Raw genomic sequence first — 24,271 nt, 5'->3', positions numbered from 1 at the left:
AAATGTCAGGACATCCCTATCAACTGAAATATTGGGTCACCTAAAATGGGCATAATTCCCTATTAATTGAGCATATAAGTGAATTCACATTACCTAATGCCACTTGAAAACTTAGCCTACTGAAACATAGTAAGTATTTGCTTTGGGGGAAGTACAAAGATATTTTGAAATCAACAGTAGAAAATCCTCAATGTTTGTTTTTATAGGAACTAATGAGCCTAACCAGGTAATGAGTGCCAAAGGAAGGGCACATATGTTCTCAGGAAAGTAAAGCCTGTTTTCCATGCTTCCTGCATACATCATTGGAAACAATGACCAGAATGTGGTTGTAAAGCCCACAATTCCCTTGCAGGAACAGTGCTATTCTGGAGTTCTCTAAATGAGGAAAAATGTTAAAGTAGAAAAAATGAGCAAGAATTAGGGGGGAAATAAGCTATTCCAGGAATAGTGATTACTTGGGCCATACCTTTTAGTGTCAGAACACCTTGAGTGGAAACTAATGGATATGGTAAATCTTTTATCAGATATAAATGTCTGGGTAGAGCTCATTTGTGATGGGCTTGTGTTGCTGTGCTCCCAGGCCACAGAAGAAGAAAAGTACTAAAGCAGTTAGAACATGCTTTTGAAGAGGAGAAAAGTTTTCATTTGATGTTAATTTCCATTGAGGAGAGTTTGTAAAATATCAAGACAAAGAAAGTCCATTTCCTTTCCTCCCTCGCCCACCCCAAAAATACATTTAGTGAGTGTCCGCCACTTTGAAAATCCATCCCCATACATTAATGGCTAGCAGAGTGAATAGCATATACTTCAGAAAACCTCCAAGTCCACTGTGGTGATGGCTGGGAGCAGGCAGACAGATACATAAACTAGTAGTTATATTAATTATAGTAGAAGGAATACCTTACTCTGCCAGGGGAAGTGAGGAAACCTTGACATTAGCTGGTCCTTGATTGACACACCTACCCAGTGAGAGCAGGACCATTGATCTCAATATACAGACCAGGCTGGAAGTTACAACCAGCACTCATTTCTCCAGAGATCTCTCCAACTAAACAACTAAGTGAGGCTTGGGGAAAACTTTCTGCTCTCAGGTATGTGTCTCTGCTAGATCACTAAGGTCTTTAATCAAAAAAATAATGATGGGGCCAGAGTTGTTAATGATGAAAAACATTATTTACATTTCTCTAAAATTCCCAAGTTTGTGTGCATCAAAAGGAATTCCTTATAAATGCATGCAGTAACAAGGAGTATGTGTGGACATACTGAAATTTAAATGAATCTTTGAAGTGTTAAACCTTGTTCGGTCTTATGGTAAATTTTATAAACTAGTTAGATAAATTTGTAATGAATTTAGAGACTACAGTAGCAAAACCTCCAAGAAACACTGTGTATCATTTAATAGGGACTATACCAAAAAGTAAGGGAGGAAAATCGTTTGTGTGAAACTTGAACTGTTTGGTTTTGGAAAATGCCATTATATGGCAGCCTTTTTAGGAGACAGAAGTCGCTTATCTTGCCAACTCATTCAGTCTATGACATTCAGTAAAAGCTAGCTAGTGTGGCTCAGTCAGTTGAGGATCCAATTTTGGATCAGGCCATGATCTCACAGTTCATGGGTTTGAGCCCCACATCACGTTTTGTGCTGACAACTCAGAGCCTGGAGCATGTTCTGTGTCTCCCTCCCTCTCTGTCTTTCCCCTGCTTGTGCTTTGTCTCTCAAAAATGAATAAACATTAAAAATATTCTAAATTTTAAAAAGCTAGCCACATCAAAAGGTCTCAACAACAAAAATATATGAAATCCAGTGAAACTGACCCACAGTCAGTTTTTAGGGAACTGGCTGATGTAAATCAACTTTACAATGCCCTTTGTGATAAATGCTGTATAAATAGTTTAAGAACAAACAATTGGGGGTGAGGAGCAGGGGAAGTATTCTGTTAACAGTATTAATGTATCTTTGAATAATCCTTATCAATGTTTATAATATAGTCCACAGAATAGCAAACCCCAAATAAATGAAAACATCGGTTATTTAATGTCTTTGAATTCTAACAATTTCCCATCCATTTTTTAATTATAGTTTTTGTTTATAGTTTATAGTTTTTCCTTTTGCTATATTTTTTAATTGATGAAAGATAATAAGGCATGAAAGTTTTAAAAAGATTAACACATTTTTATATATATTTATATATACAAATACAGTATTGGGAGTATTTGGTGTCAAACATGTCTTTGCATTTTAGGCAAAGATTTAAAACTTGTGAAAACCAAAGTTCTTATAATAATAAAAGTAATTACTGTTTTCCAACCCAGTAACTGAATGCTCTTTTGTATGAATTACTCGTATTTCTGTCTAGCTATCTCCCTTCAGGACCTGCTCTGATCCAAGCCAAATGAGGTGAACATTAACTGTACCTTGCTGAATCTTGGCAATTTTCTCCATGAGCAAAAATAAATATTGCTGCTTCCCCATAAATCTTAGTCCACCTGTTTACTCAGGTTTTCATGGTTGCAAGGGAATGAGGAAACATTGCATAGTACAGTATACTGTGTATTTTACAAAAATATACTTTCCAGCTACAGGAGTTGAGGTCCCATGAGGAAGAAACAGGGGTCCTGGATTAAAGCAAAGAGCCCAATGTCCATTTAAAGGCACTATGCATTCTGTGACTCTTATAATGGTTAATTTGTGACTATTTTAAAGCAGTCACACATGTAATATCCCATAGTACCAAGCCTGATGTAAAGTAGAATGTAAAGTAGACATGAATTCTCCTCACAGAATATAAAGTACACCATGTCTGGAAAGGAAGTGATCACCTACTGGAAGTCCCATCTGTTCACACGTAGTGCACAGCATTATGCAAGACACCTGTTTTTGTTTAATGTTGATTGAAGGCCTATATAATTGGTTCATAACTTATAAACCTACAGAATTGATCGAAACCCAGCTGGCTCCATAGTGACAAGATCTCAGTGAGATAGGAATTAAACTTGTATTTTCAGCACTCTGAGAAAGATTTTCTTCTGCCATATCTTCATGTCTTGAGGGCTCATCTCAGGTTTCTTACAGACTAACCCCACCCTTTGCCAGTCATTCTGCTTTTGGTACTGGGGCTAGAAAACATTTCCTAGTGGCCTGTTATTTCTATAAATAATAAATTTAGTAAATTTTTGTAGGAGAGTGAAGGAAAGTTTAGCATCTCCTTTCTAATACTTTTCCTACAGAGAAAACTGGAATTCTGCTCACTGAGAAAGAATATTGGATAAAAACTATCACATGTCAGAGCAGAAGTATTAAATAAAACCTTATGGTTTAATTTTTTCAAAACAATTTTATCTCCGGGTACTAGTCCTAAATTACTTTTCAGTGACAGAGGTAAATTGTACCTTTATAATGGTCGGATCTGGTTGTCACCATCTTAACCACATGATCACAGAGCATCACCAGTAATAGGACACCCTGATATCATGAACTCAATTTAATTTGGAGAAAACAGACAAATCACAATCTGGGGCACTTTATAAGATGTTGGCATGGCCCTGAGATCTACCAAAAAGTCAATGCCTTGAAAAACAAAATATGATTGACATGTCTATTAAAAACTACATAATATTGCTGAAAGAAATTAAAGTAGACTTAAAACATGGAGAGATATACATTATTGATGTGTTGGAAGACTCAATATTGTTAACGTCAGTTCTCCACAGATTATCCTATAAATTTAATGCAATGTTAATCAAAATCCCCCAAGGCTTCTTATAGAAATTGGCAGATTGATTATAAAATTCATCTGGAAATACAAAGAGCCTACAACTGCTAAACTAACTCAGAAAAAGAAAAAAATTAGAGGGGTAGTACCATTTGATTGTAAGAGTTCTTATAAAGCTCTAGCATGATGTTCATATAAAGAAAGGTAAATAGGTCAAGGATACTGAATAGAGAGTCCATAAAAATTAAAAATAAAAAAAAACCTCCCACACATGTATAACTAATTTTTGACCCAGGTACAAAGGTAATACAGTAGAGAAAGGATACCCTTTTTAACAAATTGTGCTGGAATGATATTTACAACCCCCAAAATAAACTTAGATCTGTAACCAATGCGACAGTTTAAAGTGAATGAAAAATGGATTATAGATCTATACATAACACCTAAAACTATGAAGCATCTAGAATAGATAGGATAAAGTCTTTGCAGTCTTGTGTTGGGCTAAGATTTCTTAGCTGTCACACCAAAAGCATAATTTACAAAAGAAAAAAATTAATAAATAGACTTCACCAAAATTTAAAACTTCTCTTCAAAATATAGTATTAAGAGAATGAAAAGACAAGCCACAGGCTAGGAGAAAAATCTTTGCAAAACGTGTATCTAATAAAAGTCCTATATCTAGATCCAAAAGTCTCAAATTTTAGCAATAGGAAACGCTATAAAAAACAAATAGGCAAAAGATTTGAACAAACATGTCACCAAAGGGGATACACAAATAGGAAACAATCCTATGAAACCTGCTGAATATCATCAGCTCCTGGGAATTGAAAAATAAATTGACAAGGAGGTTTCACTACATACCTATGAGAATGGCTACAAATAAAAGACTGACCATACCAAGTTTTAGAGAGGATTTTGAGCAACTGGAACTCTCAAACACTGCTGTTAAGAAAGTAAAGTGATACTAACTATTTTGGAAATTACTTCAGCAATTTTTTCAAAAGTTAATCTTTTTTTTATTTTTTATTTTTTTAAAATAGTTTATTGTCAAGTTGGTTTCCATATAACACCCAGTGCTCATCCCAAGTGCCCTCCTCCATGCCCATCACTCCCCTTCCCCTCCCTCTCGCCCCCATCAGCCCCCAGTTTGTTCTCAGCATTCAAGAATCTCTCATGGTTTGCCTCCCTCCCTCTCCCCAACTATTTTTCTCCTTCTCCTCCACGGTCCTCTGTTAAATTCCTCCTAATCCTCCTATACATACAAACATATGGTACCTGTTTTCTCTGCCTGACTTATTTCGCTCAGCATAACACCCTCAAGTTCCATCCATGTTGTTACACATGGCCAGATTTCATTCTTTCTCATTGCCATGTAGTATTTCTTTGTATAGATAAACCACATCTTCTTGATCTATTCTTCTGTTGATGGACACTTATGCTCTTTCCATGTTTTGGCTATTGTTGAGAGTGCTGCTATGAACATTGGGGTCCATGTGCCCCTATGCATCAGCACTCCTGTATCCCTTGGGTAAATTCCTAGCAGTGCTATTGCTGGGTCCTAGGGGAGTTCTATTGTTAATTTTTTGAGGAACCTCCACACTGTTTTCCAGAGGAGCTGCACCACTTTACATCCCCACCAACAGTGTAGGAGGGTGCCTATTTCTCCACATCTTCGCCAGCATCTAGAGTCCTCTGATTTGCTCATTTTAGCCACTCTGACCGGTGTAAGGTGGTATCTCAAAAGTTAATCTTTTTTATACTTAGTATATGGTCCAGACATTCCTCTCCTAGTTGTATATAAAAAAAGTAGAAAATATGTTCATACAAAGTCTGGTATGATGTTCATAATAGCCTTATTTGTAATAGCCAAAGCTAGAAATAACCCAATTGTCCATTCACAGGTGAATGATGACCTAAAAGTGATATAACCATACAATGGAATACTACTTAGCAATAAAAAAGGAATGAGCTATTGATATATTCAACAATATGGTTGAATCTCAAAATAATTATACTGAGTTTAAAAAACTTGACAGAAGAGTACATTATATATGATCCTATTTATATGAAACTATAAAATGCAAATGAATTGACAATGACAAAAAGCAAATCAGTGGTTGCTTGGGATAGGGGGTGGGTAGGAGAGAAGGGGAAAGATTAAGCGGCAAGAGGAAACTTTTAGAGGTGGTATATGTTTACTACTTTATTGTAGTAATGATTTATTTGTTGTTTCCATGTGTCAAAACATCAAATTCTACTTTTTACATATGTGCAGTTTATTGTTTACATCAATAAAGCTATTGAAAACACAAAGGCAGAGAAACTTTTCTATAAGAATCTAAATAAATATAGTCAAATATAATGCATGAAACTTGATTGAATTTGGGATTGGAGAAAAATCATAGGAGAATTTTCGGGAAAACAGAGGAATTTGACCTTGTTACCATGTATTAGATGATATAATCTAATTGTTAAATTTCTTAGGTGTGATAACATTATTGTGGTTATGTAGTAAATGTGATACGTACAGAAATGTTTGGCACAAGTGTGGTGCAATATTAACAAGGGTGGATCTCAATGAGAACTGTACAGATATTCTTTCTCCTGTGTCAAAGTTTCTGAAAATTATAAAGTTTTTGAAATAAAAATTTGGGGAAACCATATGGTGTATGTACTTATGTGTATAAGGGTATGAAAAGCAAGAGAGGGAACAATTTCAGCTCATAGATAGGCAATAGAAGTAGAGGAACAAGTTGTGGGAAGGGATACTTTTTGTCTGAGATCTGCTGTGGCTTTGCCCCGTACATGCTACAAATGTCGTAGGGTGCTCAAACTTTGAGGTATATGCTGAAAAAGGAGTTATGAAACAAATTGTTTTGAGAATATTCTTGATTGTGATTGGAACTGAGATGCCCATAAGAATTCTGAGGGACACCTGGTGGCTCAGTCTTTTGAGCATCCAACTCTTGATTTGGCCCAAGGTCATGGGATCAAACCCCACATAGGGCTCAGAGCAGAGCACAGAGCCTGCTTCTCTCTTTCCCTCTGTGCTTCTTCCCTGCATACTCGAAAGAAAGAAAGAAAGAAAGAAAGAAAGAAAGAAAGAAAGAAAGAAAGAAAGAAAGAAAGAAAGGAAGGAAGGAAGGAAGGAAGGAAGGAAGGAAGGAAGGAAGGAAGGAAGGAAGGAAGGAAAAAACAAAGAAAGAAAGAAACAAAGAAAGAAAGAAGAAAGAATTCTAACTGATACCTCAGGTTGGCATTTCTGCCTGGAAGCCCAAGTGCAGGTTTGTTCAGGAGTACCCCTGGTATCAACAATAAGTAGAAGGAAAAAAAACGGGATTGAAAAGGGAAAAGTTGGGGCATGATGCAGACTCAACAAGGTCTCAGCTGATGCTTCTTGAAAAGCTCTGAAGCTGCCCTTCATAACTGCTCCCTCCTGGGGCAAGGGGATAAGCTTATATACCCCCAGCATCTCCTAGTTATTGCAGGATCTCCCGGGAAGGGGGTAGAACCTTAGGCAATATGAGCTGGCAGCATCTAGGGGAATAAATCCCTCAGTTCTGAAGGAGAATCTTGCTAGGTGGTGTAGCATGACATCCATTACACCCTGCTTCTTGTTGTTCTTTCACAAGTTCTTCACACTTTTTGTACAAGTCATGCAAGACTGATTGTTTATAATGCTTATAAAATAATTGGCATATAACCATTCATCACTTTTATACATTCCGAATATACAAATGATTTCAAAATCTAATTTTCTTCAAATTATGGCTTAACTTTCCTCAATTCATGCCATGATGTGGAGACTATGGGTTTGGCTTTTTTTTTTTTTTTAATGAGGGTAGCTTAGAAGAGTAGACACATGTTTCTGAGGTTCAAAGGTAAAGATAATACATTGTCACAAATGTATTTACAAATGGCCTTGTCCAAATCCTAAAACTATGAAGTGGCAGAACAGAAATTCAGATATGCTGACATCTGAGTCCAATGACCTCAACCTTACACCATTATTAAACCTATTAACCCGAATCTTAACACAAAGAATATCACTTTTCTGATGACAAAGGCAATGTTGCTTGTCCTGAAACATCACGAATAAACATCACCAATGTATGTTAAGACCTGTACTACAGCTTCATAGAAGAAGGAAAGATGGATGGTTTATAATTAAACACAATATATTCAGCCAGCCAAATATTCCAGAGCCCAGAGAGATGTATGGACAGTATATTCCTTAAGGTTATAGCCATATTTCCCAACCCAAGCCAAGTCTCCTCTCCCCTAGCCATCTAATCCCCTCAAGTTCCTGACATGGGGAAGTCTTTCCATTGCAGGCCACCCCCAATACCACCTCTCTCTTGTGGTCACTGGGGAATAAATCCTCCTTTGACCTATTCCTAATTCCTTGGCTCACTTTCGCCAAGGCCCCAGCTCTTGGTCACCATTGTCTGGTATGATTATTCCATGTTTTAGATCCATGCTGTATGTCCATAAAGGGATCAGACCTTTCCCACTGCCTGGCTGGGTTTCCTTTCAGCATTCTCTCTTTATGTGTTATTACTCACAGAGTCTCTGACTGGAGGGGAATTGCTAAATACCCTTTACTTATTCCATCTTAAGCTCTTATGTATATGTTCAACAGTTAGAAAGCAAATGGAGGGTGAAGCCCTACTACTAAAGGAAAAAACAAAGATACTGGGACATTCAGTGTTTGCTGAAAATCAAAGAATTCCAATTTATCTCCCAAAATGACTGAATTCCCCTCCTCTCCTAGTATCCTTGGTCTACTCCAGAACTTCTTAAATCAGCCAGTCAATACATAATAAACACCTATCAGCAGAACCATCAGACCTTGCAACCTGTTCTTATTTCAGACAGTACTTATATATCATTTGTGTATTAGTTATTTTTCATCCTTTTTTTTTCTGTCTGTTCGAGCACACCTTTTATCATATGGGGCAGCTCCCTGGGTCTAAGTGTCTGCACAGTTGAGGGAAAGACAACAATACTCTATCCTCTTGACAGGAAGCTGAATTTGGCAAGGAAATTGGACACAGTTTCAATCACATGTAGAGGATATTTACTTATTATCCTTGTAGGGAATATGGACTTAAATATAAAACAGACTTGCACCAGTATGCAATCTATGGAAAAGAATAGGAAGTTTCTGTCAGTTTTCTTTATAAACACGTAGAGGTGTTTGTTTTTCTAAGCATTGGCAATTAAAACCTTGGGGAATAAAAACTTAAGCAGTTCTATGATCTACTCATTTATCAAATAGGCTTTTTAGTTGAATGTGGATATGATAGAGTGAGCTTTAGAGTCAAAAGACCTCCATTTACATCTTGGCTTTGTTCTTCATTACTGTGATACTCGACAAGTCAGATGACCTTTCCGGAAGCTCAGGATTTTGACTTAATATTCTCTGAGTATATTCAATCAAGAACAAACATCTACCCAAAACATATTTAAAGCTCAAAAACAAAGTCAGTGTTACTCATTAGGATGCATATATATGTACCTTAAAGTAAGGTACATAATTCTAAACTAGAATTATTTTAACTTCTATCCTCCCTCATTGATTCAAAAAAATATGTTTGAAGTCCTTTTTTTTTGCGATGGGCGTATTTCTGCCATCGTAAAGCTTAAATTCTAGTAGGAAATTAAGAGTTGAGATAAATGAATACATGATTATGTTGATTATTGATTATAATATGTACAATGAATAAAAAGAACAGGCTGTAATGAGAGAACATCACGGAACACCATGGAAGTTCGTGGAGCAGCAGTTATAGAAAGTATGTCAGAGAAAACTGCATAAAAGATGAACCTAAAAGATGAGTTCCAGAGTTACCTAGGTGAGGGGTGCTTCAGTGGTTCAGTCAGTTAAGTGTCTGACTCTTGGTTTCAGCTCAGATCATGATCTCATAGTTCATGAGTTCAAGCCCCACATCAGGCTCTGCACTGACAGCACAGAACTTGCTTGGGATTTCTCTCTCTCTCTCTCAAATAAACAAACAAATAAGTGATAAAAAAATAAATAAAAGAGTTGCCTGGGTGAAGAATCAGGCAAAAGAAAAAAATCTGGGCAGAGAGAATGGTGTATGCTAAGTCCCTTTGCTGGAAATGAGCTTGAAACATTCAAGAATGCCAGTGTAGATTAATCATATTCAAGAAAGACTAGCTAAAAAATTGTAAATGTAGTCAGGCCAAATACCATATGGCAAGAAGAAGTTTTTGAAAGATGTTTTACCGAAGACCATGTGATATGATTTGCAGTTTTTATAAAGATCATTGTGGTTACTCTGTGCAAAGTTGCTTAAAGGGAGCCAAAAAATGGAGGTACTAAAACCAGTTGGGATGCTACTATAGCACCCCAGAAACATTGTGAAAGTACATCATCATATGTTGATTACCATCATGGTCATCGCTAAAGATGAGAACTTACAAATGGTAACCACTGCTCTGTGTATTTCCATGTGTTAACTGGCTAAACATATTTAAGATTTGGGGGTGGTGCAGTGAGAAAAGAAGGGAAAACTTTCCAGAAATATTTTATAGACCATATTAGCTAACTGGCTAAAAGCCTAAATATAAAGGGTACAATGTGAGGGAAATGCAAGTATTCAACCCTTAAAGTTCTAATTTGTGCAACTAGGGAGATGGAGGTAACACTTCCTGAGATAAAGAAAATTAGTACAGAGGCAGGTTTTGCAGGGAAAGCTCCATTTTCAGTGTTACTTGAGATGTCTGTAGGATTGTCTCAGTAGCCTATGAGGACAGCAAAGGTGATGACCTCTACATTAAAGACAATGGACATCTAGTTCCATATAAATGACCATAACCCTCTCAGAACCTTCTGCTGCAGGTTACTCTGACATGTGGGCCTAAAATCTCTGTAGACATCATTGAGTAAACTATGGAGAAGACCTTTCATGTTTTATCTTCCTTCCCATCAATAGCATACGGTGATTCCATAAGCCAAAACCGAATAGAAAATTTGCCTTTAAAATTATGTTGTAAGATTCAAGCACCCATTTTCTTAGAATTATAATCAAACGGTGACATGGTTTCAAGAGCCAGATGAAGCAGAACTTTAGAATTTTTTTCTTAAATTGTAAGATCTCTAAACATGAACCTAGATATTTTTTCCGTGTGGAGAAATAGCAGTCTACTCACAAGCTTGTTACTTAACCATTTTACGGATCTCTTTTGTGCTTTCTGAAGAAAGTATTTTATTTTAAAGGGTGGGTTAGGAATTCCAAGTAAGAATAAAATGCAAGCTTGGATAGGAAATCTTAACCATAAAAATAAATGAGGGTGAAGGACTGGGTTTGTGTGGTTGATTAGATTAGGATCAGAGCTCACTGGGTTTGGGAGAGGTAAAGCTAGTATAAATGCCTGGGTCCTAGCACTCCCAAAGAGGGGCCAGGGCCTAATTAAGGTGGTATCACTTCAAATCTCTCAGGAAAATTTTTAGTCAGTCCACCCTTACTTGGGAGAGGGGGCAGTTTTTTTTTTTTTTTTTTTTTTTTTTTTAGGAGCGCTGAAACTCACTCTAGGGTGTGAACAGTGCTGATGAGATTTAGGATAGTACCGTCATGGGGGTTGCATAAAAGTAGGGAAAATGTAAAATGAATCCCTCAGTTCCTCTCTTCTTCTTACTTCTTCCCACCCAACCTATTCCATGTCTTTTCATTTCTCCTTCTTAATATATCTCTTTTTCTGTCCTCTTTGTTGCTATTACACTGTCTACAGAGGTGGATGTTTTAAGTGATCTTAAGTGTTGATTCTGAAAAATTCCAGGAACGATCAGAATTGTAAAACCAAAAATGCATATGTGATATCAGTTAAGTCAAAGTCAGCAGCTTTTTGTCAAATAAAAACAAAAAGAAAATGCACTCTTTACTGAGTTGTCATAGCAACCATTTCATTTTCCATTTGTGAAGAGTCAATTAGGTGCTAACCTGGGTGTTAGCCCAAGCTTTTTGAAGAAAAAACTCTCATGCTTCCAAGAGGGGAAATGTTATTGATATTCATTTTTACTTCTGGGTCCAAGGAAGTCATTATTGATACTTATTATTTTTATTTATTTATATATTTATCTTTTGGTGAACACATGTAAGAAGGATTAAGAAATGGAGGTGGCAATCTCTGGGACAACACAGTCCTTTCCTCCCTTGGGACAGTTTGGGAAGCACTCTTTTACAGGCAGTTTAAGTCCACGAAAATATCACATTTTCTCCTACCTACAAGTTACCCTTTGACCCTGTCCTGTAGAATAAGGACACGGATGGAGCCAAAGACTGCAAATGCAATGTTCATGTCTGTATCCCTAAGACTTACCTCCCTAACAATATAAATTAAGTCACATGTATTTGCCCCCACCCCCCACCAGTGCTAGGCACTGGGGATACAATATGAGAAACAGTCATACTTCCAGGTGGAAGAGACAAATATTAATCTCACACACACACACACACACACACACACACACACACGTTTAAGTATGAATCTTATGATTTCTTTGAAAGCTCATGACAGAATTATGTTAGCTAGTTCTGGTTAGAAAAGTCCTGGCTGAAAAAAGTGATGCTTTAAAAGAGATCTACAGAATAAATAATACAAGGTAGGTAGGATGTGGAAACCTTCCAGGGAGTGGGGAGCATATGCAAAGCATATGCAAAGGCCTAGAACATGGCATATGCAGGGATATGAAAGAGATCAGGGGCTGGGAGACATGATGAGCTAAGAGATAAAGATGAATAAATGCCTTTGAATTTCCGCTGTTTGTCAAATGAGTAAAGACCATTTCATTCATCAAACATAAGTTGAATGTGTTCTCTAGACCAGGCATGAGGGTGCAAAGATAAATTAAACATTGTCCCTGCCTTTGATTTGCTCACTTCTAAATGTTCTGTCCCTCCCTGACTTCTACGAAATATTCTGGTTCTCTACCTATTATATAAGACAATTTATCTCTATGTTCTCTCTTCTCTATTTACTAGCTCTGAATGCCATGCCTGGGCCACAGGAGTGCCCCAGGTCCAGGACTATAGAAAGAAATGAGCCCACTGAAATCGCTAGAGTAAAAAGTATTTGAAAAAATGGGAAGCAATTATGGTTGTTCAAAGACAAAGAGCTTCCGGACATGGTTACATTATCCAGTTCTACACAGGCATAAATTTTACCAGCAGAGCACTTTGACCAGGGCTTTAGAGTTTAAGAAGTATGACTGCTTAGAGATGCCTGGTGGCTCAGTCAGTTAAGCATCCAACTTTGGCTCAGGTCACGATCTCATGGCTTTTGAGTTTGACCACGTTGGGCTCTGTGCTGACAGCTCAAAGCATGGAGCCTGCATCAGATTCTGTGTCTCCCTCTCTCTCTGCCCTTCCCACACTCATGCTCTGTCTCTCTCTCTAAAAAATAAACATTTAAAATTTTTTAAAAAATGTATGAGCGCTTACAAGTCATTTCTTCTTTGTCACAGCTGGAATAGATGCCATTACTCACCTCATTTTATTAATAGCAATATTCAGGCTTAGAAAGGCTAAGTGAGGTGCTCAAGATCCCATCATTGTTAGTAAGCAACAGAACCTGCACCCAAATCCAGAATTACTAACTGTGATTCCAGTGCACTCGTCATATACTTTGCTGTTCTCGACTGCAGAGTATCTCCTAGATTGTATTCATTTGTTCACCTGCTATGATTTGGGCATTTACTATGTTCTAGGACCTACAGATAGTAAGTTGAAAGTTATGGTCCATGCCTTCAGGTGGGCAGTCTAGTGACAGGATACTTCTAAAATAAACACTCATATAAGTAATCATTCACAAATTGTGATTAATGTAAGGAAGGGGCATGATAAGTTCCAGGAGCAAGCAAGAGAGGAAGGTCATATTTTACATTTGAGAGTCAGAAAAGTGAGACTCACAGCTGAAAGGCAGCTAGGAGTGTGAACGGCATCTGAGAGAGAGGGAATAGCATGTGGAGAGGCCGTCAGGATGGACAGAGCACTGCACACTTGGAGGGCAGAGAGAAGGTGAGGGAAGGCAGAAGTGCAGAATTCCTCTGGACATGTTGAGGATTTTATCTTTATACAACATGTGATGTGAAGTTGAGCAAATGCAGGAGGACAGCTGAAGCCCACAAAAGTATTGTCCTCAGCACTGAGTTGTAAAGAGAAATGACACCTGGGATAAAATCTCTCATGTCTGGTAAGGAGTCCAGGAAAATTAGGAAGATAAACTCAGAGGAGATGATGATGGAGATCAGACTGCAGGCTTGAGAGTAAGTGGATAGGAAACAGCAGTTTTGAGATCTTTGACCCAAGACCTTGCAAACGAAAGCAAACCAAAAGATATCTTGTGAGGTTAGGACTAAAAGCATGAACTATTCAGTGCCTACTCCTTAGCTAGGCCCACTCCCTTTTGCTATATTTCTCTTGGCAGAATGGGTGGGGATTATTTCTCTGCCCAGTCTCGGAGCCCTCACTGTTCCATTGAGGTACCCCTCGAGGGGCAATTCAACTGTCCTACTTCCTAGCTGTTGAAGTGTTTTGCCTACCCACAGCCCAAGACAGCAGTGGGTGCCGGCACATGCTACAGTCATGGGAGAGGTTCAAGGGCATATTTGCTTGCATGTCACCATACTGGTGGCAGTGGAAAAGCAGAGAAGCAAAGATAATATATGGAAGACTGAGCTAATGGAAGGGGAAATGAATTTGAAGGGTAAAAAGAAAGGTACCATAGCTCAGCAGCAAGATAGGAAACATACAGTCCAAAAGGAACAGAGGAAGATCAACAAAAATCACAGCCAGGACTAAAAAGCAAAAGGAGAAAGCTATGTGGTTACGATGATCAAAACCTGTCAAAGTTCAACAGAGAGCCATTGTCAATGGCTTTGAAAACTGAGATAAGAATGTATTTCCTTTTACTAAGAGCCTGACTTTGTCTTCTTGTCAATGACACTCTTAGGTCCAGTTTCAATGAACACTTTACAAGTCCAACTTAAAAAACATTATGCCCAATAAATGCAGAGATTATCTCTTTCTTTTGGCTATTAATTTGACGTCAATATTTTCATTTGATTTCTATCTCTTGATGTTCATTAGAACTACAAAGATGACTTTAAGAGTTGGCAAGATTACACAGCTTTGCCCTTACAGAAATGGAGTGTTCCAAATGACAATTTTAGAAGCAGAATACTTTAAGTTCAGAGTTATTTTTTTAAAAAATCCACTTGGTTTATTTGCAAAGTCACACAGAACATCATCTTATTCCCCAGTGAGGTACGAACAAACATTTTCACATTATAAGAAAGAATTTGACATTGCTTCCTACAAAAACACTGTTAGGTTACTCTTGATGAATGTGGCCAAGAGTTCAAAGGGAGCCTATAGAATATGGCAGAAGTGTATTTCTCCAGGCTGACTGTGGAGAAAACGTTTTACCTTTGTATGTTAAATCACTGCAAGGCAGCTATCTAACAATTGTGGGGCCCTCAAACCAGCAGGAATGGTCAATATCCTTGTAGATACACAACAGGGTAAATGGTGCCAGGATTGGCTATATAAAAAAAAGAGCAAATCTTCTGTTTGTAATTATAGAGGAAAAAACACCTTGAAATCAAAATTGAGGAGTCAGAGGGGCTGGTGGAGGAAAGAAGCTGTGTGTATCTGTGTGTGGAGGCTGTGCTTTGTCTGCCCAGCGCAATCTGAAGTGACTGTCTGGAAGAATTGGCTCTTGAGGTGACCTGCAGTTTTTGAGGATGTTCTGGGGAACAAAATACTGAACTTCCCAAGCATGAGGTTACTTCCACTACCAGAAGCTCACCGGAATAAACACAGCACCAGGATTCTGGTCAGAAGAGCAAAGAACTGAGGTGTGGGTGATTTCAAGCATGACACAATCACTTATCCTAAAAACTGATTTACATTCACCAGCAGTGCTTGTCTTATGTCCATCCAAATAAAGAACGTGATTGTGTATAGATGTAGTATCATGTCTGCCCGGAAATACTAAGCGACAATAACAAAACATAGTAAAACCACATCTTCTCCAATAACCATCTGGTTGCCTTCATTATTTATACTTCTATGGCAGACTCCTATCCACAAAACGTAGCCTATGCTATTTGGTGTGTGTATCTCTTTATGTATATCCCCCCTCTCTCCCCTCTTTATTACTTAATCAAAGATAGGAGATCTAAATAGAATAGCATCAAAATTATCTGCAGAAGATGGAGTCATCTACTCTAATAAATACACCTGCATTTCCTGAACACCCACCCTATTCCAGATACTGTGCACTGCTATTCACACGATATCCTTTAATCTTCCAATGGTGAGAAGATCTCCATGGTAGTGGTAGAGTGAGAGACAGTTATATATCAGAGACTCTGGTAACACATTGCTGGGGCTTGAATTTTGAGTATCACTTGCCAGAGGTGAAGTAGCTTGTCCAAAGTCACCAACCAACAATCTGGGGCCAAGATTTTACATCACTTCTAATGACAAAGGTCTTAACTCTTTCTGTAATGTCATTCTTCTAGAATATGTGACTCTTTCTACCCCCAAAAACCAATATTTGCCCCCATAATTATACTGAATGCTTTTATCATCATGTATTACTTGACAGCTCAGTATGAAGAAGAGTCCTCAATATCTTGACCCTCCAGATGATTGAACAAGTCCCAATCGCAAACATCCTTTCCCACCTCCAACCATATGTTGTCATTTCTTTCTCAAATACATGGTTACTCTAATTAGGAAACAAGGTGTGCAGGTGGTAAGGATGGCAAAAGTTGGTCTTAGCTTCCAGGAACTTTCATTTCAATTTAGTCATATGAATGTTTCAAACTTCTTTCAGGTAATAACATACCCTTCCTCTTTACTGGGAGTCAATCAGATACAGTTTTCAGTTTTGTTACAAAGACTTTGGGATGTCATGAGGGATGGGTCTCCCGTTCCACTTAAAGACTCAATTAAGGCCTTCTTGCCCCAATTTTCAATTGTCACTTGGGAATGCACAAAACTTACTATTTTGCATAGAAGTCAATGACAGATAAAATAGGGGTTTGAGAATACTTTCAAACAAAATAGAAGCAAACTTCATGAAATGTCTCTCCCTCAAAAAGACTGTGATTCAGATTTCACAAAAAAGATCATCATTTTGAAATGTATTAAGATAATAAGAAGAAAAACAACACAGAAAACTATTAAATGGCAAAGAAATGCATAAGTGTTACGATAAATATGGCATTTTATCTTTAAAAAAGGAGTTAAAGTTTGCTCGTGGAAGCAGGCGCCAGAAGTGTGCTGCTTGTGATTTATTGTAAAATTGTGCAAGGCGACACAAGCAAATAAAGTTTGGGGTGTGTGTGTGTGTGTGTGTGTGTGTGTGCACTCTGTGTATTCCTACATGACTTGGTACAGCTGGATGCAGTTTACTATGCTTATCTAGAATTTCGTGGGGAAGAAACCACACATGGAGACATGAACTTTGTGTTATACTCAAATCGTCCCCTAATAGATCAATCTCCTAGGGATGAATTTGCATTTTCAGAGCGAGTGTTAAAAAACAACTAACTGGCTGTACTCTTCTGAGCAGACCAGGCTATGTGCTATTTGGAGTGTACCTTTGAAAGTGGCTAACAGGAGAACTCCCCTGACTGGAGCAATCATGGAATGCTTTATGTAAAAAGGACCATGGGATTAAGCATCAAATATAAAAAAGGTGTCAGAGGCACAACAGATCAGCAAAGGAAATGCCAAGAGGAGGAGAAAGCAGGGACAAATACACATTGGGTGAAAAATGATTTGGCAAACAATTAATGCATTAGGAACTAGTTGGTTCTTGATTGCCTTACTCCTCCTACTATAATATGGCTCCCTGATGGAGGGAAAATGTCTATTATCCTCACAATGGTATACTTAGTGTTTGGACCAGTGAAGGCACTTGCTAGTATTTCAAGAAAAATGGAGAACAAACATATGGATGAATGCACCAACAGTGGAAAAGTAAGGCATCTTTCACATAGTCTATCTGCAAAATAGAACAGTGAATTTACAGCATGTGGTCATGATTTAATAACCTCCTATCAATAGTTTAACACTATCATACAGTCTCAGAACTCTTCTTCCAATTGAGGTTTTATACAGATAAAGACAGTAATTCATTAGTATAAATACACTGTTAGGTCATTTGTGTAGTATGTACTTCTAGGACATCAGCAATAATGATGGGAGTATTTTGATGAACCCCAAAATATGAAACTGAGTTTTTCTTGATAGTTCTAGTTTTGTAACTATGTCTGTGCCCTGCAGATTTTGCATTTACTTCTTTCTTTTTCTTGTTATTCTTTGGACAGTATCACAGATACTATGATTTTCCAAGTTTGAAACCTGTCACTATTACAACTATTAATAGCTTGCCTTGAAATCTCTTAAAATAGTGTTCAATTATACTGATTCTGAAACTCACAGTGAAGAGTTGGCAAACCTCAAAGTTGTTCATGAGCACTATCTAACCACTTTTCAAATTTCTTAGTATCCTAGCAGTAAGAAGTTAGACAAGGAGAACTCAACTAACCCTAACGCTACCATGTTACAAGATTACAATGGCATCTCACAATATGCATTAACATTTTATCTGATAATGAACTTAGACAAAGATGAGAAAGTACAGGGAGAAGATTCAGATGGGCTTTGCTTGGAATTAAGTTTAACATATACCTATATACCCTAACAATATACTTAGTGGTACATTTCAGTTAGACCAGATTTAAATAGGCCTTGTGTTTTAGACACTACCACCTAGTTAATCAATAAGACATATGTAAAAAGTCTAGGGGCACCTGGGTGGCTCAATCGCTTAAGTGTCCAATTTTGGCTCAGGTCATGGTCTCACAGTTCGTGGGTTTGAGCCTCATGTAAGGCTCTGCACTAACAGCTCAGGGTCTGGACTCTGCTTTGGATTCTGTGTCTCCCTCTCCCTCTATCCCTTCCCCATTCACCCTTTCTTTCTCTCACAAAAATAAACACTTAAAAATTTTTGTTTAATTTAAAATATATGAAAATGGTTACAGAGTAAGGCTCATCTTGAGATCTATACCCTAATAATCTGATATAAGTAAATATTAAGCAGAATATATAAATAGTAGTAGTTAACGTTTCATGGGTACTTACTTCCTAGGCATTACACTAATCATTTTTCATATATTAATTAGATGTTCAAAACCACCATATGAGGTAGGAAATATTACTGTCTTCATTTGACAAATGAGGAAGCTAAGGGACAGAGAGAATACTTACAGCACCAAATTCCATGGATCAGACTTTATTTTTTTTTAATGTTTTATTTATTTCTAGGAGAGAGAGAGAGACAGCGTGAGCAGGGGAGGGTCAGAGAGAGAGGGAGTCACAGACTGAAATAGGCTCCAGGCTCTGAGCTGGCTGTCAGCACAGAGCCCGACGTGGGGCTCCAACCCACAAACCACGAGATCATGACCTAAGCGAAAGTCGGACGCTTAACCGACTAAGCCACCCAGGCGCCCCTATGGATCAGACTTTAGAAAAACTGTTCTAGAACATATGCAAAGTTCTTTGTTGGCTTGACTGCAAATTCCTTGCCTAAATACTTTTTTGTTGTATAAGCTGAATTATATATCATGGGTGTTAAAAAAGCCATGATCAACCATAGAACAGAAACTAGATTCTGGAAATTCACTTAGGGTGATGATAAAATTAAGGCTTAATTATCAAAACATATGGAAACTCCAAGGCAATCTGCATCCTTCCCACAGACTTGAGTCATTGAGGACTGGCCACAGTGGGGAGACTTTGGTCTCCTGGGGATTATCCTCAGACAGCCAGAATGCAGTGAGGTTTAGTTGAGTGCTGGCCTGGAGAGAGGCTTAATCTCAGTAGAACTATGTATCAATGGCCTCTATGTTTTCATGAAGGAGACTAAATTGATCACTGATTCCTTTGTATCACTAAACGATAAAATGTCAAAAACTCAAGATTAAACAGGGTAATGTAATTTACAATAAACATTAGGTAAAACAGGAACAGCCTTGAGACTAAAAATAAATATATTACAATTTGCCAAAAGAATGTACTAAAAGGTGATATTGAAATAAAAACAGAGTCAAAAGGTGAGCCCCCCAACCAAAGACCAAAAAGTGACTTGGGTCCTCTCTTGGGGCTTGGTGGGGTTGAATCCTTGAGGACCAGTACCTTTTGGATCCCTGTAGACTAAAGCCTGCATATTTTTATATCTATGTACTTATTCCAAAATACTTTTATAGTATTTCTAGGTCTGATCCTAAATACTTTACAAATACTTATTCAATCATCAAACAACATTATGAGGTAAGTACTGTTATTAACACCCTCATTTATAGATGCAAAAGCTGAGGCATAGAGAGGACAAATTATCTGCCTTAGGTCACAGAACTAGTAAATAGAAATTGAACACAGACCAACTCCATACCACTCATTTTTAAACACTATGCAATGTAAAGAGGAAATGTGGAAGTAGGAATTTAGTCAGAGACATTAATGTTGGTTTTCACATAGTTCTGAAGTGTCATCAGAGACTATAAAACTTTATTTTTTAAAAATTTTTAGTGTTTGTTTATATTTGGGAGATAGAGCACAAGTACAGGAGGAGCAGAGAGAGAGGGCGACACAGAATCCAAAACAGGCTCTAGGCTCCGAGCTGTCATCACTGAGTCCAGCCCGTGGCTTGAACCCACAAACCGTGAGATCATGACCTGAGCTGAAGTCGGTGTTTAATCAACCAAGCCACCCTGGCATCCCAAGACTGCAAAACTTAAAAAAAACAAAAAACAAAAAACAAAAACAAATCTCAATGGGCTTTGGTTGGAGGATAATGAAATCAAACACTCCATAAAATGAACGTCCTAGCTTTTGGGGTCTTAAATTGCTAAGTTGTCTTTGTTAAGAAAAAGTATGTATCCACACATACTTAACATATGTACATACATAATTTGCAGTTACATTTAAATAATAAACTATAGATGATTTTTTCAACTGTAAAATTTGCTCATGAACAGAGAAAGAGAAACAAAACCTAAGGTCCCATAGGTCAAATTATATTATTTTCTTTTTTGGATTGCTAAACCATTGTTTGCAAAGTCCTCACTGGTAGGATAACATCAGGCATCATGACGGAAGGAAGTAAACTTGCCTGGGTCTGTAAAGCCTTGTGACTATGGTAGCCTTTCTTAAATAGTGTAGACTACCATGTTGGAATGGAATTCAAAGACTACAAGTATACGAAAAGATGAGCTTTTAAAATATGATCTGATTCACAACCAAAAGGATCATTAATTCAATATTGTTTTGTCTTTCTATTTTACATTCATTATGTATTATACAGTTAGCCACTGGCAGCTCCTTAAAACCATTCAAAGACCTGCACATTCGAATTAATGCTTTTGGAAAACTGTATTCCTTCCACATGAGATGGCAAAACCTCTTAATTTCTTCACCAGAGCCTCAGTTTGAAAGATAATACAGAAATATCCAGGCAGCCATTAGGTCTGAAATAAATTCTTGGATGTTTAAAGAAAGGCTGCTTGACCACTGAGTTATAGGTAGGAAAAGGACATCTATTATACAAACAAGTGAACTTATCTATCATATTTATTCAGGTGCCTACTGTTTACCAGTACTGCAGACACAATGATGTACCACAAACACTTATTCCTGCCTTCATGGTACTTGGAGACTAGCCAGAGAGATGGGCCATCAAATGATTGGGGCAAGGGGTATATAATTACAAGTGGCGACCAATGATATAAAGAAAACAGTTCTTTGAGTGTATAAGCAAAGAAACTGGCCTAAACTTGAGGTGAGCGGAACCTAGGATGGATGTTCTAAGAAGCAGAAGATCATTCCATACAGAGGAAAACAAGAATAAAGAAATATCACATGTATAAAACCCATTCTGTGGTTGAATGAGCACAGCATCTTCAAGACCTAAAGGAGTACCCATATGGATGGTGACATGAGGAGAAAAGTGGCACAGGGTGGGAGGAAGTGGTGGCAAATTAGTCTGACAAAGAGGACCACATGGGGCCTCACAGACACCACTATGGGTGAGGATTTTATTTTCTGATAAATAGGAAGGCATAGTTATGGAATACCATGATTGAATATATTGTCAGCTTTCCACTGACATAAAAGGCCATGGCATTTTTCATTTTTTTTTAATGTAACTGAAATTTTATGAATGAATGAATGAATGTTTTCATTTATTTATAGCTTTACTAGGTTATGATTGACAAAAATTATATACAACCTTAAAAAGGTAAGACATACAATGTGATGATTTAATATATGTATAATTGAAAAATGATTACCACATCAAGTTAATTAACACATCCATCAATTCATATTTAATCTACCCTTTAGTAGTCATGTAAAATGCAAACATATGTAAATATATAGGGGTGTGGTTCTGGATCACTACAGAGGGCACTTCATAAACACAACTGGACAAAGGCAAGGAGCTTCCTCCTTGCTGCTTTTACAACTCCACACACCCGTCAACCATCATCTTTTCAAGTTTATAATCAAGGCAATGATTTAACACATTGAACAGTAACTGAATGGTTGTTTACTGACTTTTCAAAGAAACAGAAGGAGACAAGAACAGTTACAGAGACACCATCCAAACTACAAATAACACGGTGTCAGAATGGTTTTGCCTTCTATTAGCAATTTGTCAATGTAAAGAGACTAGACAAACCAACATCACTAGATCATGCTTCCTTGCCATTGGTGTTTTGTAAATCAGAACTAAGCAAAAAGGGCTTGCTTTTCAGGGCAACTTAACTCACTACTTTGTAGGTATAGTGAAGGTGATCTGTTCAAAAAATAATATTACAAAAAGGGACATACACTAACATGGCTTTTAAAGGTCTCAGGGTCTTTGTGTAGCAAGAAATTATATAGTGTTAATCTTTTTGTATACATATGGGGGATAAAAATATAACCACCGTTACACAAATTTCTATGGTTTTCATATCTTCAATATTAATGTGGCATTCTGATGAAAGCATTTCTAATCTGATTAAAGATCTACTCTAAACTTCTATTTAGAAGACTTCTCCAGGGAAAGCATGCACATGGATTCACCCAAAGTCATTTGATCAATTAATATATGCAAAAACTCTCTTATAAATGTGCAGAGTCATTCTGACTTCCCTTTTTAATTTTTTTTTTTTTTTTTTTTTTTAATGAGAAGGCCCTGGAGATTGCTATGCTCCCTCTCCTAGCCAAAGTCATTCCTGACATTATCTTCAGTATTCAGACTTCCTTTGCAGTCATTTTATTTGTAATAGTGTCTTGTGTGTTGTGTCTCCTAGCTCTACATACAAACTACCACACTTACAATCTCCATGAACCTAAGTGCGTCAGTGGCGCTGGGGATGCTATACATGCCGAAAGTGTACATCATCATTTTCCACCCTGAACTCAATGTCCAGAAGCGGAAGCGAAGCTTCAAGGCGGTAGTCACGGCAGCCACCATGTCTTCACGGCTGTCACACAAACCCAGTGACAGACCCAACGGGGAGGCAAAAACAGAACTCTGTGAAAACGTAGACCCGAACAGTAAGTAACTTTCCTTTCCTTTCATCTTCCCCTGCTACATCCAGAAGCTTAAGGAACTGTAATATGAACTTACCTCTCTTTGCAGAAATATTATATCCATCCTTGTCTTAACCGAGTGGATTCCTGGGTGAATGCTAACTTTTGCTCTTAAGAGTTTACCTCATTCTTGCTCCCTTCATTTAATTTTTGCTCCCTATGAGAAAAAAAGCTCTTAGAGGCTCTGCTTCTCAAGTGTGAAGTTCCCTCCCACCCCTTCTTTCTTGTTCTTTAGTACCAAACCCTTCAAGTGACATAAACACACTGTCAGGTTGTGACCCACCTTTCTTGCTCTTTTTCTATTAGGGGAACAACTTCCCAGTAGGAAAAGTTTAACACTTGATTAAACTGTAGCAGTGGGAAGGAAATTGGAATATTTAGTAACTCAGAAAGCAAAACTCCTTTCCACTGGAATGTGAATGTGGAGAACATTAGGATTCTTCACTAAGCAAGCTTTCTAGAAACAAGAAAACACCCAAGTATATAGGCCATCTACCGCCATGCTCATGATGGCCCCACATGGAGGAAACATCTAAGACAAAACATTAGGGAGCGGATGAAGGGTGAAATGTTGCATTTGATACTTGTATCTCCAACCCCTGGGTAGCCTTTAGTGATCCCTGCAAATGACTACAAAAAGATGGACATACTTTTCAGAAAACAAGACCATTTAACTAGAGCTTGAATGCATAGAATTCCCACTGCTAATTTACTAACAGTATGGTGATAAGAGTGCATTTTAGATTAAAAATATTACTTCCAGGATTTGTTTTCTAGGAACAAATTGACCAGTTCCAAATAGGATGTGGCAGATTCTCATACTTCCTATTTTTAAAGTAGAGGGGGATTTAGGTTGTCCATTAAATCACTTAA

General features: G+C 37.6%; 1 protein-coding gene across 1 annotated transcript in view; it reads left to right on the top strand.

Moving 5' to 3' along the window:
- GRM7 (glutamate metabotropic receptor 7) overlaps positions 1–24,271 on the top strand; it is an 898,068-nt gene that overhangs the window by 817,507 nt on the left and 56,290 nt on the right. Inside the window, exon 9 of the mRNA XM_039243211.1 lies at positions 23,116–23,362. Within this exon, the coding sequence (XP_039099142.1) occupies positions 23,116–23,362 (247 nt within the window). The remainder of the gene's footprint in view (positions 1–23,115; positions 23,363–24,271) is intronic.

This window comes from Hyaena hyaena, unplaced genomic scaffold (assembly GCF_003009895.1).
Source record: "Hyaena hyaena isolate Hyena2069 unplaced genomic scaffold, ASM300989v1 scaffold_223, whole genome shotgun sequence".
NCBI classification, from domain to species: domain Eukaryota; kingdom Metazoa; phylum Chordata; class Mammalia; order Carnivora; family Hyaenidae; genus Hyaena; species Hyaena hyaena.
This window is presented reverse-complemented; position numbering and strand designations above follow the sequence as displayed.